The sequence below is a fragment of the Myodes glareolus genome, chromosome 6, assembly GCF_982192425.1.
Source record: "Myodes glareolus chromosome 6, mMyoGla1.1, whole genome shotgun sequence".
NCBI lineage: Eukaryota > Metazoa > Chordata > Mammalia > Rodentia > Cricetidae > Myodes > Myodes glareolus.
The window spans coordinates 73,916,914-73,931,970 of record NC_142031.1 but is presented as its reverse complement, the minus strand read 5'-3'; the positions used below and the strand labels follow the sequence as shown (position 1 = coordinate 73,931,970).

The window sequence follows — 15,057 nt, the reverse complement described above, 5'->3', positions numbered from 1 at the left end:
TGTTAAAATATCAAACTCTTGTGCATACAGGCTCTTCAATGCTCTGTTCCTATTAAAGTAACATTTAAATTGCAGGATTTTAAAGACAGTTCCATGAAGAACTAGTCTATGGAAAAGGAATGTCCCTTAAGGTCCCAACACATCAAATATGCTAATTAATTTCTATAAAGGGATACAGAAATATTCTTATTTTAAATACCATGAAGAATCAGGAGTTTAACACTGCCTTTGTTTCCTTTGCTTGCATATATTTATGAATATACAATAATAATACTGTAACAAGAGCAAACAGGTGAATTTTCAGATTTACTTCCTTAGGAACAAAGCACAACATTATTTTTCAAAGACTAATTACTAATAATCATAAATTATTAAAAGTCGAATTGATATATCAAAGTAAATATTCACTTTTACATTCACAGTTTAATGTAGCCTGGACTCTGATCTATGTAAGGACCACCAGGGGAAAAGATAAAAGTTCCCTGATAAGAACACAGGAACAGACATTGCCCAGAACAAATCCTTTAGAATTTAGTCATTCCTGAAACCTTGACGTAGGTCTACTTCAGGTTGAAATTAATAGAAATTTGGTGGATGGGAATACTTTAAATATCTATTAAATCAGTTGATAATCTGAACAGTATTAATTATTTCAGAAAAAATAGCTTGCTAGCTCTCTTTTCCATTTGCTCCCTCTTTCTCTCTCTTTTATCTTTTCACATCTAATAAAATTCCTGGACCACAGTAGGTACTCTGCAAATTCTGGGAAAGAGAAATTTATTGCATGAACCAATGGCAAAGCTTTACAAACCATCCTTTAATAGAACCAATAGCTGAAATTTAATATTAGATCCTAAGGATTCACTGAAAATGATAAATAATCCTGACATAGTAAATTTCACTAATGAGAAGGTGCAGTTTGCTATGGTGCAATTTGAAAAGATGTTCTGTTTTTTTCTAAAATGTTTGTGTTTTTTTGTGCTGTAGCAGAGATGACCCTGTGACATTTCCAGAAAGTTCAACACTAACATGAAACACATTTGAAGACACTACATTGAAATCTAAATAAAACAAGAAGAGAAAGAAACATAATGGTAATTAATTTCTTGTTTAATTATCAATATAGGGTTCAATTCATTATCTAACTAGGGAAAAAGTTCAATATACATGTTTTAAATATATTTACTTTCAATGTTTAAAACGTTTTTTATTAAAATTTCAAAATAAGAACTGAAACCGCCAAATAAAGGCTTTGTCTTTAACATATTTATCTTCCATCCTCACTGAGTAAAAAATACTGGCTTAAACTTGTTTAGGTCATTGAATAAGATGAGGCATTGAAGGCCAGTGTTAGCATCATCAGGGGATACAGGAGTGTGGGACGGATTGCATGAGAACCAGGTGAATTCCTATCTATGATTTGGCTATTGTAGAACTAAGTCATTTGCTTTAGGGGTCTAAAGGTAGCCTATCACTGATATGGAAAGTCTGGTGTGAGGTGAATTCACTGAGTGTAGAGAGAATAGAAACACCATCACCAAGTTCTAACTTGACTGATTGGTGATGTGGTATTCCCTACTGTATGCTGCGAATACCACTGATGAATAAAGAAACTGCCTTGACCTGTTGATAGGGCATAAATTAGGTAGGTGGGGAAAGCTAAACTGAATGCTGGGAGAAAGGATGCAGAGTAAGGGAGAAACCATGGAGTAGCCACCAGAGACAGGCACATCGAAACTTTGCTGGTAGGCCATGGCTGATATGGGAGTCCCCTCTGTGTGCTGTGATTACCATTAATGAATAGAGAAACTACCTTGGCCTTTTGATAGGGCAGAACTTAGGTAGGTGAGGAAGATGGAATGCTGGGGAGAAGAAGGCAGAGAAAGAGAGAAGCCATGGAAGCTGCCAGAGTCAGACATGCCAAATCTTTGCCAGTAAGCCTCTAACACATGGCGATATACAGATTAATAGAAATGGGTTAAATTAATATAAGAGTTAGCCAATAAGAAGCTCAAGCTAATGGGCCAAACAGTGTTTTAATTAATATAGTTCCTGTGTGGTTATTTTGGTTCTGGGTGGCCAGGATGAACAAGCAGTCTTCTCCTACACACAACCTCATGGTGATGCACAAATAAATGGAGATGAGTTAAATTAAGATGTAAGAGTTGGCCAATAAGAAACTGGAGCTAATGAGTTAAGCAGTGTTTTAAATAATATAGTTTCTGTGTGATTATTTGGGGGCTGAGCATCTGGGAACAAACAAGTGGCCCTTCTTACAACAAAATGACACACCAATGTGGTGTACTAAATCCATGTAAAACCTGGGAAAGCTTAAAAAGGAATTCTAGACACAAAAAAACAGAGTTAAGCATGGTTTGGCAGCAGCATTTTCTCGGGTCGGCTCTGTTTGCTAGAAGCAAGTAGATGAATGGCTTCTTTAAAAGAGGTTTTTTTTTGATTCAGTCTTAGCAGAAAAAAGCCTCGCTGTTTTAAAATGTTGACTTTCTGGGCAGTGATGCCAGTTCTACTTCTGAATCTTTCAGGGGGCCGAATATTTAAATGGGGTTTGTAAGCAATGTGTTACAAATTGCTAAATGGCTCAACATATATCTGCTGCATACTTGGAACTGGGGAAGTGTGCATCACTCAGAGGCAGTGAATGGACCTCCTCTACCATGTCAGACTGGGCAGAACAAGCAGGCAGGCCATAAACCCTAGTAATGCCACAGCTTAAGTTTTAAAGAAGCGCTTAGCACCTTAATAAGCAATTCTGATCAAAAAATAATTACAGATATACAATAAAGACAGATTCAGATGGAAAAGACCTCTAAATGGGTCACAGTGTTAGATAAATGTGTATAGTTTGGGGAGCGAGAAGAAAAAGTATAGAGAGTTATAAAAGAAGTAAATGGTTTAAAAAATAGACAAAGTCTTTAAAGATACAGAGTACAGACAGTCATAGATTAAAGAAATAAATAATAATAAGCCACATAATGATGGAAAATTTGCAGAGTCTGAATTATGTATATTATTGTGTTTTCTTTGAATTTTTTTACTGTGAAGAAGCTAAGTAACCAACATATATACTTTAAAGGTATTTTGTCTTCAAAATTTGGGTCTAAGGATATGTTGCTTTGGAAAAGACGTTCTTCTTTTGTTTCTACAGAGGATGAAAATCTGTGGAATACTTCCAAACTAATGTGGTTTGATGCACCAAGAGCCCCTGAAAGGTTGCTGTGAATAACCCCCCAAATAATTACTTTGCTCAGTTGCTGAGAGAGATGAACCTAACACACAAGGTACACCATTAAAGACATGATTAACAGAGCCCCAATCAGCAGGAATCAGTCTAGAGAATTATGCCCATATTCCCAAATATTGTTTATAAATGTGTGTTTCTATATTAAGGGGGATATGCTATAGAGATGGATGCTTTGCATTAGTATAGATCTTGGTTTACTGATATAAATTGAATGTCAATTTTGTTTTATGTATATTTCTGCTCTTGATTGTGTTTGTACAGCTCATTTAAAATGTAATGTATAATTAAGAAATATAGGTTAATAGAGAATCATCTATAATAGTCAAGCTTGTAGTCATTTTAGTTAGATTTTCTAGATATAATAAGACATATTTCAGGTAGATAGGTTATTCTTCAAATCTTTCAGAGACCTTCAGAATATAGCATTTACAATGTGTAAGAATTCAGGACTTTTCATGACAGTGAGACACATATCCTTCCTGCAGTTTCAAACTACTTCAAGAGGAATATGGACATCAAAGAGGCTCCTTATGGAGTTGCTTAGACATTTGGGCAAGAAACTACTCTTGCTTGAACTACTTGATGAACTGGACATGCAGGACTCACAGAAAAATGAATGTTGAATTTGCCTAATTATGAGACAGTCCTTTGGAATTACTACTTCATAGAATAGTCTGCCAGACATTCTGCAGGACATAGAAGAAAGTGACTGACAAACTTCCAATACAGGTAGAACTGTCTTTGAAATTTCATGCTTCATGAAAAAGTCTGCCGGATATTATGCCTGTAGGGTGAGGATGGATGCCCCAACAATTCAGAAGAATTTTGGGTGACTCTCTAAGCAGCAAGATGTCTCTGTCAATTCTAGAGTTTTGGAAGTTTCTGACAATACATTTCCTGTTTACTAAGGTAATATTATGTCCTTCTGGAGTCTTTGATGGAATTGAAGAATTTGTAGTTATATTTATAATTTTCCTTAGTTATGATAAAAGATAAAGTAGATATAAATATTATAACTGTAATTCTTGCTTGATAACTGTTTTGTTACTATTTTAAAGTTAAGACCTTCCTTTTCATTTAAGCAGAAAAGGGGAGGTGATATAAGATTCCCCTCTATATGCTGAGAATACCATTGGTGAATAAAGAAACTGCCTTGGCCTGTTGATAGGACAGAACTTAGGTAGGCAGGAAAAACTAAACTGAATGCTGGAAGAAAGGTGAAGTAAGGGAGTAGTCATGGAATCGCTGCTGGAGACAGACACATTGAAACTTTGCTAGTAGGCCATCACCTCATGGTGATGCACAATTAATGGAGATGGGTTGAATTAAGATGTAAGAGTTAGAAAATAAGAAACTAAAACTAATGGGCCAAGCATTGATTTAAATAATATAGTTTCTGTGTGATTATTTCAAGCTGAGCAGCTGGGAGCGAACAAGCAGCCTACTACAACAGATTGTTCCCTGTGAGTTACCACAGCTCTCATTAGTACAACATACTTTGTGAAAATTAAAACAAAATATATTGTTTCCAAGTTTCTACAACTCAAGCCATAATGCACAATGCCAACTTTGATTTATAATCCCTCTTTGTAAAACTATTGGTGCAACAAGCTTAAATAAATTTTTGCCACCTGTATTAAAATTAGCTGCTAAACCATAGTTACTCAAACTGAACTACAGAATAATTACTTTCTCCATGTTCAGTCAAATGGGAATTTGCATATTGGTGAGGGTTTGTTATTTTGGGAGATATTCGACTTCTTAACAAATTTGAAAAATATATGTTTTTTCTCCTTTTATTGAAATTGGAGTAAATTATGATTCTTCTATTAATTTTTATTATAAGCTTGGAAAAATGGGAGAGAAGGATATGGGTCAAATTTCCTGAAGGGAACACCAAGAGAATGAGGTGCCTAAGTGAAATTGGATAGAAGGAAAGGGCTGACCTTGCATGTATTGGCCAATAAAACTTTTCTTTGCAAACATGTTCATTCTTCGTGCATCTTTCTGGTTCAGACAAAAGCAATAGCTGTTGTAAATGGCACAGGCTGTCAACATCTTATTTTTTGGTTTTCAATGGTATAGACTTGCAAGAGAAATGGCACTTCTCTCATTGACTAGAAAATATGATCCTGCATAAGACGCAGTAAGGGTTTTGTGACGTTATCTTGTTTGTACAAATAAAGCTTGCTTGAAGATCAGAGGGCAGAATTAGCTAATCATAGAGCTCTGGAGGTCTGCACAGACAGACAGAAAGTGATATGGCTGGGTGGAGAGAGAAAATGATAAGGCAGGAGGACACAAAAACTTAGTCTTTTTTGGCTGGGGAGTTGAGAGGTAAGGTGGCCACGATTTTGCTCCTTTGTCTCTCTAATTGCTCGGCATTTTCCCCAATTCTGACTCCAATAATTTTATTATTAAGGCCTATTAGAACTGCACAGGATTTTGTTAAAACAGCCCCTTACTGGTGGTAGTGCAATAAGATCCAGCATTCGTGGATCCAGCTTTCCATTACCAGAAGGAACCATTTCCTTATCACTATCAGAAGGGACACTGTGGTGCCTATTAGCATACAAAACTCCCTTCCTCTCTTTTCTTTCTTCTTTAGTCTGTTCGGTTCTGTCAACAACTGTTCTTCTTTGGCTTCTTTCCTGTCCAGTTTGCTGGCTATTTTCAGTATACTACTCTCTCTCTGCTCTTGACTTTTCCAGGTACCTTTGGTTATTCTGTCTTTCACATTTCCACCAAAAACCTTCCATTTAACCACACATGTTGTCAGTTTATACAATAACTCTGTTGTAACTGATAAAAAGGCAAGGTGAAATCTATTTTCTTGACTGCAAAACCAATTTTTTTTCAAGTGTATGCTGTTCACTTCCAATTTCCAGGAGGATCTATATATATTTTTCTTTGGGTTCACCTTGTTATTTGGTTTCTCTAGGCTTGTGAACTCTAGGCTTAATGTTCTTTCTTTATGGTTAGAGTCCACTAATGAGTGAGTACATACCATATTCATCTTTTTGGGTCTGGGTTATCTCACTCAGGATAGTACTTTCTATTTTCATCCATTTGCATGCAAAATTCAAGATGTCATTTTTTTTTTTTTACCACTGAGTAGTACTCTAATGTGTATATATTCCACACTTTCTTTATCCATTCTTCCATTTAGGGACATCTAGGTTGTTTCCAGATCGCCAGGCAACAGTTGGGAGCATGGGGATGGGGGTAGAGGTAGGGGAGAAGGTGGGAGGAGAGAGGTTGAGAGAAAAGGGAGAAGGGAAAGACTGAGGAGACCTTGGGGAAGTGGGAGGGTAGAGATGGAGGAAGGGTGGATATAGGAGCAGGGAAGAAGACATCTACATTAAGGGAGCCATTTTAGGGTTGGCAAGAGACTTGGCTCTAGAGGGAATCCCAGGTGTCCACGGGGATGTCCCCAGCTAGGTTCTTGGGCAGCAGAGGAGAGGGTGCCTGAACTGTCCTTGCCCCACTATCACACTGATGATTATCTCAAATATCACCATAGAATCTTCGTCTGGCGATGGATGGAGATAGAGACAACGACCCTCATCAGATAAACGGACTGAGATCCCAAGGTCCAGTTGAAGAGCAGAAGGAGGGATATGATGAGCAAGGAAGTCAGGACCGCGAGGGGTTGGTCTACCAACTGAGGCAGTGTGCCTGTTCTAAAGAGAGCTCACCAAATCCAGCTGGACTGGGACTGAACGAGCATGTGATCAAACCGGACTCTCTGATGTGGCTGACAATGGGGGCTGACTGGGAAGCCATTGATAAAGGCACTGGGACTTGTTTCTACTGCATGTACTGGCTTTTTGGGACCCCAGTCTATTTGGATGCACAGCTTCCTATGCCTGAATGTATGGAATTATGGAGGAAGGGGGAGAGAAGAGGGGAGGGGAGGGAGGGGGAGGGAAAAGGGGGGAGGGGAGGAAGTGTAAATTTTTGAATGAAAAAAAGAAAGAAAAAAGAAAAGCTGGCTTTGAAGTTAAAAAAAAAAAGTGTATGCTGTCCCCCAAAGAATTTTATCATCTTATAACCTCATCAACATCATTGGTACATAAATAATACCCTGTCTATTTATAACTAATAGGTAGTGTTAGACAACACATCATTCTGTGTACATATCATGGTACCAGGTACAGTAATACTATTTGTCCAGGTCTAGTCTGTTACTCTTTTTGCTGATCTTTACTGGCAAATGCTAAGAAAACAACCTTCTTAGATTGTAGCATACTCTTAATCCTTTATCTTGCCTTTGCAAAATGTTAGGAAAACTTTCTAAAGAAATTTGAAAAGTCTTTGGATTTTTAAAACAGTTGTATTTCTTTGTGAAAAAAAATCTGTTCTTTGTTGATTCATGTTCATGCTGAACCATTAAATACTCAGGTAGGGAGATATATATATATATGAAAGTTTTTTAAAAAGACATTAAAATACAAATGGAACGCAGCCTCTCCCCTGAGGGAGATTCACATTGCTTACAAAGAAGGACTAAACTTTTCAGAAAGACGATCTCTCTAAGTCGGCAGTGTATGCAAGAAAAAAAGCTAAGACACTCAGTAGGGAAGGCTTTTTCTATTTATTTAATTCAGATTAAAAAAAAAACCCTTGGTTCTATTTTTATTAGAAAGCATTCATGCCGTACACTGAACCTTTACTTTTGCTCCCTCTTAGAGGGGAAGGCCTTCTGAGACCCCATATCTGAAAAAGCGGCGGTTGATAGCAGGGGTGGGGTGGCTTTACCTCATTTATAATGATCCAGTGACAGTCAAAAGCAACCAGATTAGTCTCCACCACCTAGAAGAGAAAACAAACAAGTCATCAGAGTTAATCATGAAGATGGAGCCATTCTAAAGCGATCCACTCTGTAAATGGACAAGAATACTGTTATGAAAGTCAAGGATAAGTCACAGAGGGAAAGACGTCAGGAAAGCAGTGTAGATGCAGCAACACTTGCTGGCAGATGCACAGGAGACTCGAGAGATAACCTTGAAAACATTCATCAACATAGAAAACTGCACATCTCAAGAACAACATTTAAATAATAATGTTTCTAAATTTCAAGATTTTATATCTCACATCATATCCCTTGTTCTAAATACATTGCAGTGCTTTTATATAACTAATAATTATCTAAGTTATGTTACAATCTCATTCAATCACAACTTAATGTTTTTATCGTCTCTCTGTATGCTCCTGTTCTTAGTAAACTTTATTCTGAAAAGTGGTTGTGTTGTATTGGAGGGAATTATAGCCATAAAGTTAAATTGCAAAATAGTAAAAGCAATTTATATTCCATTCACAGTAAGTTATAGCTAGGAAATTTTTGTAGCTTTTAGGATGATAAACCATACAAATGGATAAAAAACTATATAAGCATCAATCATTTTTTGGGAGGGAACAGGATCTCACTGTGTAGCCCTGGCTGGTGACCTGTAACACATAATATAGACCTACACCAGGCTGGCCTTGAATTTATGGAGATCTTGACAAAATAAGGTCTGGACCACCATATCTGGTGGGTATCTATCTTGATTGATGAACTTTGGTTATTTGGCACAAGCAAGAAATAAGCTAAGTAGGCTCTGAACAAATGTGTGTGTGTGTCTGTGTCTGTGTGTGTCTAGATATGTGTCTGTAAGTATGTAAGTGTATATGTGTACGTGTGTACTTATATATGTGTAGTTTTTGTAACAAAGTTTCCATTGTACACATTCATATTATACATTTTTGAAGACACCTTCTTACAGCTCTTGTAAAGAGCACATAATGAGTGAGGCTGACTGGAAACAAATTATTATTGTATGTTCTGTGGTACTATTTGTCTTGGATAAGAAGGAATATAATTCAATGAATATTTGTTATATTGTTATGTGCTTTTTCGGTTTTAATATATAATTGTTTATACTTGTTTTTAATATTGATATCTCATACTATTTCAATATATGTCTATCCTCTGAATCCTATGAACTTGCTGAGTGATATAGAAAATGATTTATCAGAAAAACGAAGGTTTGTTTTTTATTTTCAGTCTTTATTAGTATTACTTTTAGGGTATCTATGTACATATGTGTGTGTGTATATATATATATATATATATATATATATATAGTCACTTGTACATCAACTTTTATGGACGATAATGAATGTGTCAAGTTCCAGTTTGAGCTAATGAGAAAACTTTCTTTTAATCTTCATATAAGTAATAGAAGTTTCATTTTCATTTTTAATTTTCTTCATTAATAGTTTTAAATCCATATCAATGATTTAGTAACAATAAAAATTATTAGAAATTAAGTGGAAATTCCATCAGAATTTAAAAAGGTATAAACCCTACATTTGGGTGTTAGGAAAACCTATCTCTGTATACAATAAAAAAAATGCCTGCACGTATGGAGTAAAACTTTAAACTTAAACTGTGGATTAGAAAGAAGTTAAGGCCAAGTCACAGATGACGTAGGCTGAGAGTGTTTCTAAATTATTAGTGTCAAAAATGGAAGAAATAATTTAGGATTTAACTACCCCTTTAAAGATAATCTGTGCCATGCGGACAACTTAAGAAAATTCAAGCATGCAAATTCTACATTACATGTAGATATTGTTTAGAAGTTACTCTACTGCAGGACTGAGTGGTAACATGGAGTGCTTGTGCAGATAGTGAAAGCAATCTCCTACATCATGGCTCGAAATAAACAGGAGAGAGCAGAGAACAGTAGAGAACAGCTTCTACAAAGAAGAAAAGCAACCAACATATGCATTGGGGACAGTGTCTTTTAGGACCCCTTTTTAAATTTTCAAGTTGGCCAGTCCTCTAATGACTCCTTGTGATTGTGTTTTAAAATCATTAGTCCCATATCTTTCTTTCAAAGTCATATTCCTGGTCCATCACAGATAATGTAAGCGAGGTGATGCAGGACACTTCCAAACTTGCATGCGTATGCCTGTGTGGGTCTGCCTGTCCTTTACCTTACAACATGTGGACTAGGCCACTGTGTCATCATCAGTGGCACTTTGAAAGTCACACTGGCCTTGGTACAGAGAAAACCTTTTCTTCATGTTCCCCGTGGTCACACTGAGATAATAAGAAACATTATCTTTTGGATCTAATTCTTAAGTAATTCAGACTATCTTGTATAATGCAAAATGATACAAATATCTGCTCTGTACCCTTTTTTGACCTTATATTTTAATTAGCACAATCATAGCCTAATTAGAGCTTTTGTGATTTGATAAAGTTTTGATCTGAAAATTGTGGGGTGTATTTTATACATTTTAGTGGATATTAAACATTTGGGACTTCCTTCTCCAAGTGCGTTTTTCTTTGTAGAATGAAAGCAATTGCTATTTGAATGAAAAGAGAGAGATGTCATGTCACTTTGGCCACACATTGAAGAATATTCATACAAGCAAATCTATGCAGTACCCTAGCATCAAGTTTCAAAGAACCACTTTTTCCTTACAGTATAATACATGCAAAATTTTATCTGGAAAAATACTCACTAAAGAGGAATATAATTTTCTTAGGTCAAGGTTAATTTGTTCATAAATTAATAATCAGATCATATGGGTTCCTGGATATTTCTTTTAACTGAATGTTACAAAAGAAGGCAATAGCTTTAAGGAACTAATTAAAAAGATCATTTGGAAAAGGGAATAAAAGAGGACAGAGATCAACAGCCTAGATCTTAGAACTTAAATCACTGCTACCCAAATACAGTAGCAGGCACAGGTGGAAAATCAGGGAGACGGAAATCCATTAGAGAATGAAAGGAGAAACAGGGTGAGGATGTTATCCCTCTCACAGATTGTCAGACCCAACTAACAGTGCTTATTCTTAAGGAAGACATGTTTACAGAATGGAACCTTGTAGCTGAGTGTAGGTAACGAATGACCACGGGAAATCCAAATCAGTTTGCCTGATAATTTAAATACATTTCATAATATTGATCACTTTCTATGTCACAGTACTTAAGGTTCAGTAATGCTGTATCAAACTATTGGCATTGCTGAGTTAAAAGACCAGATTCTGGATTTGAGATGTTATTTTAATTATTCCAAGGCATCTTAGAATTTCTAAATTCTTTGTTTTTATTTCTACAGTTATTTTAGAATGCTATTAGGGAAGATTGTTTCTCCAATGATGTATTCTCATTGTCAGCTTGACTGGATTTAGAATCACCATGGAAACACACTCCAGGTACATTTATAAGGTTGTTTCCAGAAATGCTTATCTGAGCTGGAAAGACCCATCATGAATGCGAGAAGCACCATCCATGCACGGCGGGCACAGATCTTTTAACCTCTACTAAGAGATCCTATACGTTCAAAATAAATACAAAGTTATACTGATCTAACATAATGGGAGGCTGGAGAGACAGCTCAGATGTTAAGAGTATACGCTACTAGTGGACCTAGGCTTGTTTCCCTGCATCCGCCTTAGGAGTCACAAATGACTTTAACTCTAGCCCCAGAGGGTATGACTTCCCTTCTGGCTTCTTCAGGCACCAGGCATAAGTCTTCATATCTCTCTCTCTCTCTCTCTGTCTCCCACCACCCCCTGTGTGTGTGTGTGTGTGTGTGTGTGTGTGTGTGTGTGTGTGTGTGTGTGTGTTTCCTATCTTCTGATACAACCTCACCACTTCTGTGCCAACCTAGCTTCTGTGTGGGAACGGACTGGACTGTGTTCCTTCTTAAACTCTGTAACAAAACATAGCCCTCCCTCCTTAAATCATTTTTTGTCTGTGCTTTTTCTTTACAGCAGCTAGTAAAGCATACATCTTTTCTCATCTTTCTTACTTAAACAGTACAACTCAAATTTTTTGTTTGTTAGTTTGTCTGTTTTGATGTTCGAGGCAGGGTTTCACTGTGTAACAGTCCTGACTGTCCTGGAACTCACTTTGTAGACCAAGCAGGCCTTCACTTTACTGAGATCCACCTGTCTGTACCTGCCAAGTGCTGGTATTAAAAGGCATGTGCCACCACTGTCCAGACACAACTCACATTTTCCCAGTAAACATTTCAAATCAGTGAAATGGATTAAGGATCTGGATTGAAATTCCCATCTTCTTTTCTTCTCGGTAATAGGACCTCTTTCATATCCAAGCATGTCAGCGTTACAATCATGAGGTCTCATTGTGTGGATTATTAGTAAATTCTAGTTGTAATTTTAAAATAAAATATCAAAAACTTAGGTCATAATCAAATAGTGAAGAATTCGTAATTCAATAATAGTATTTGTTACTATGAGGAGTCAGAAAAGCAGCCTGAAAGACTTCATCGCTCCTGGGCAGCCCAAAGCAAACAGCAAGCTGAAGGAAACCCAGCAAAGCTGTGGGTAGGAACAACAACTGAACCCAGCTGAGCAGCAAGAGACAGGAAACAGGTTTTCTTGAAAATCTGTTTCGAATCTTCTCACTATGTAAGTTTCTTTCAGCATTAGACATGGGCACTTAGTAGTGTGCCAAGAGCGTACCCCACATACATGGCGGTGCTACAGAGCCTGGTCCACTTCCGCATTTAGCGATGTAATTATCACAAAGGTGACCTTCCACCTTCCACAAGCCTGAGCTTACTTTAAGAGAATTCAGCAAAGAAGGTGAGGGAGGAATCATGCCCGGTCAGTGAGACAAGCCATGAGTAAGGACAGGCCATCTGTCACTGGCAGGACCTTAGAACTTCTCAGTCTTTAGTCAGGCCCAACAATTTATCATGGTGTCTTCCAACGTTCGTCTTCAAATCTTTAGTTGCGCTAAATAAGACAATCTCAAGCAAAGAAATCAACCCCACTGCCAGACTGCGTATCTCACTGGGATTAAATGCGGAACAGATGCTACAAGTACAGAGGACAATTTAATTGACTAAACAATACCAGCAACATGCCGCTATTTCACTCAAGCTTGTGGTTCAACTCAATTACCCTTGTTTCCGTTGCAGGGTGCTCTGAATATTTATACAAGGGTGACTGGTGCACCACAGCAGTCAGGAGAAGAGGCGTTTGCTTCCCTGTTCTTGCCTATGCCAGGTACAAGGTGGAAGCCAGTGAGAGGAAGCCCTCTGCAGAATGTCCCAAGCCTCAAGACTTATTTGAGAAGTGGACAGAAAGATATGGTAGAGTGATTCCCTTCCTGCTCCTCCTCTGTAATGATATAGCAACTTACATTAGCATTTCTAGAACTGCATTCTATGCAACAGTGTTCCCACAAAAATTGCTCAATGTTCTGCAGTGAACTACACTGAGAAACAGTAGGTTAAATAATGTGCAACACATGTTATTATTGAACTGTTCCTCAAAGTGCTGAACATCAGTTCAGAAGAATAATGAACACAAAAATCATTAATTTGGTTTTAGATCATATTGTGGAGTTCCACATTCATAAACACATAATGTGGGATATCCTTCTGTGTATGTGTTGTTTTTATTGGTTAATGAATAAGCTGTTTTGGCCAATGACTTGACAGAGTAAAGTCAGGTGGAAAATCCGAACAGAGAAAGAGAGAGAGAGAGAGAGAGAGAGAGAGAGAGAGAGAGAGAGAGAGAGAGAGAGAAAGCAGAGTCAAGGAGACGCCATATAAGTGCTGAAGGAGGCAAATGCTATGTACCTGTCCAAGAAGGGAGAGACAACAAGTCACGATCCTTATGGTAAAATACAAAATAATATTTATTTTGTTAATTATTGGGTAAATTTAAGAAATACGAGCTATCTCTTAATCTCAGGCTAGAAATTTGCCTAAGATGTTGGCCAAATAGTGTTGTAATTAATATAGTGTCTCTGTGATTATTTGGGTCTGAGCAACTGGGAAAAGAACTTGCAGTCTCCGCTTACAAACAAACTCTAAATCCAGCATTGATGCTTCCATTTTATTTTATTTTATTATTCTGTTTTATTTTATTTTTGGAGTATCTTTAAACAAACTACCAAGTGGTAAGACTTAGTTTTTCTATTTGTCAATGAGAATAGTGACTATTCCCACATAGCATTTATCATCAAAATAGAATTTATCATTCAGAAGATAAGAGATAATGGAGATAATGAACCATGCCAAGTGTGCAATGAATATCAGCTACTAGTGTCTTAAAGCATGCATTAGAGATCTCTAGGGTGAGATGTCCAGAATGACAAAATTCCACATGATTTCACAAAGAATTATTGTTTCCTACTGTAGATCTCATGTAGTTGAAACTTTTTGGAAACAATAAGCTAGAATCAATGTCAATGTACCCATACATTTGCATAATGATAATTAAAAATTCACTGAAATGAATTAGAAATTTTGCAATCTGGTAAGAGAATTCTACTCTAGACTTACAGAATGCACAGCCAACAAGCTGTACTGTTTTCGCAGGGCAAGAACAGCCAGTGAATTTCTACGTTCACAAAAGTCCCTAATTAGACATAATAGTTTAGACCAAATGGTGACTAACTTTAGTTGTAAGACGAGTGATGATGCTGCTTGTCTTCCAGTTTATTTATTTATTTTTTATTTTTAAACAATGAAAGACAAAACCAAAACAAATCACTGTTCTCTCCAATACAGTATAGAAGGAGGGCAAAAAGTATAAAGTCTGTTATACCTAAGTGATTTTTATCAAGGAATTTATGGATTAGGGTTAGAAACTCCAACCAGCTGCCCTAGTGGTTTGTGTATGTTAACAGAACCACAGAGGGGTCTGTCGAGCCGAAGCACGGACTCACAGGTGTGTCTGCAATCCGTGACTACACACAGCGCTCCACACTGTGCTCTGTTCTTCCTGAGGCTCAGCAAACATGTTCACACTA

The 15,057-nt window shown here is 37.0% G+C and overlaps 1 protein-coding gene across 4 annotated transcripts in view; it reads right to left on the bottom strand.

The window, feature by feature from the left end:
- The window catches only part of Grid2 (glutamate ionotropic receptor delta type subunit 2), a 1,407,776-nt gene that overhangs the window by 583,941 nt on the left and 808,778 nt on the right, over positions 1–15,057 (bottom strand). For all 4 annotated transcript variants that reach the window (XM_048416269.3, XM_087907267.1, XM_048416268.3 and 1 more), the window contains exon 5: positions 8,024–8,077. In XM_048416269.3, the coding sequence (XP_048272226.1) occupies positions 8,024–8,077 (54 nt within the window). The remainder of the gene's footprint in view (positions 1–8,023; positions 8,078–15,057) is intronic.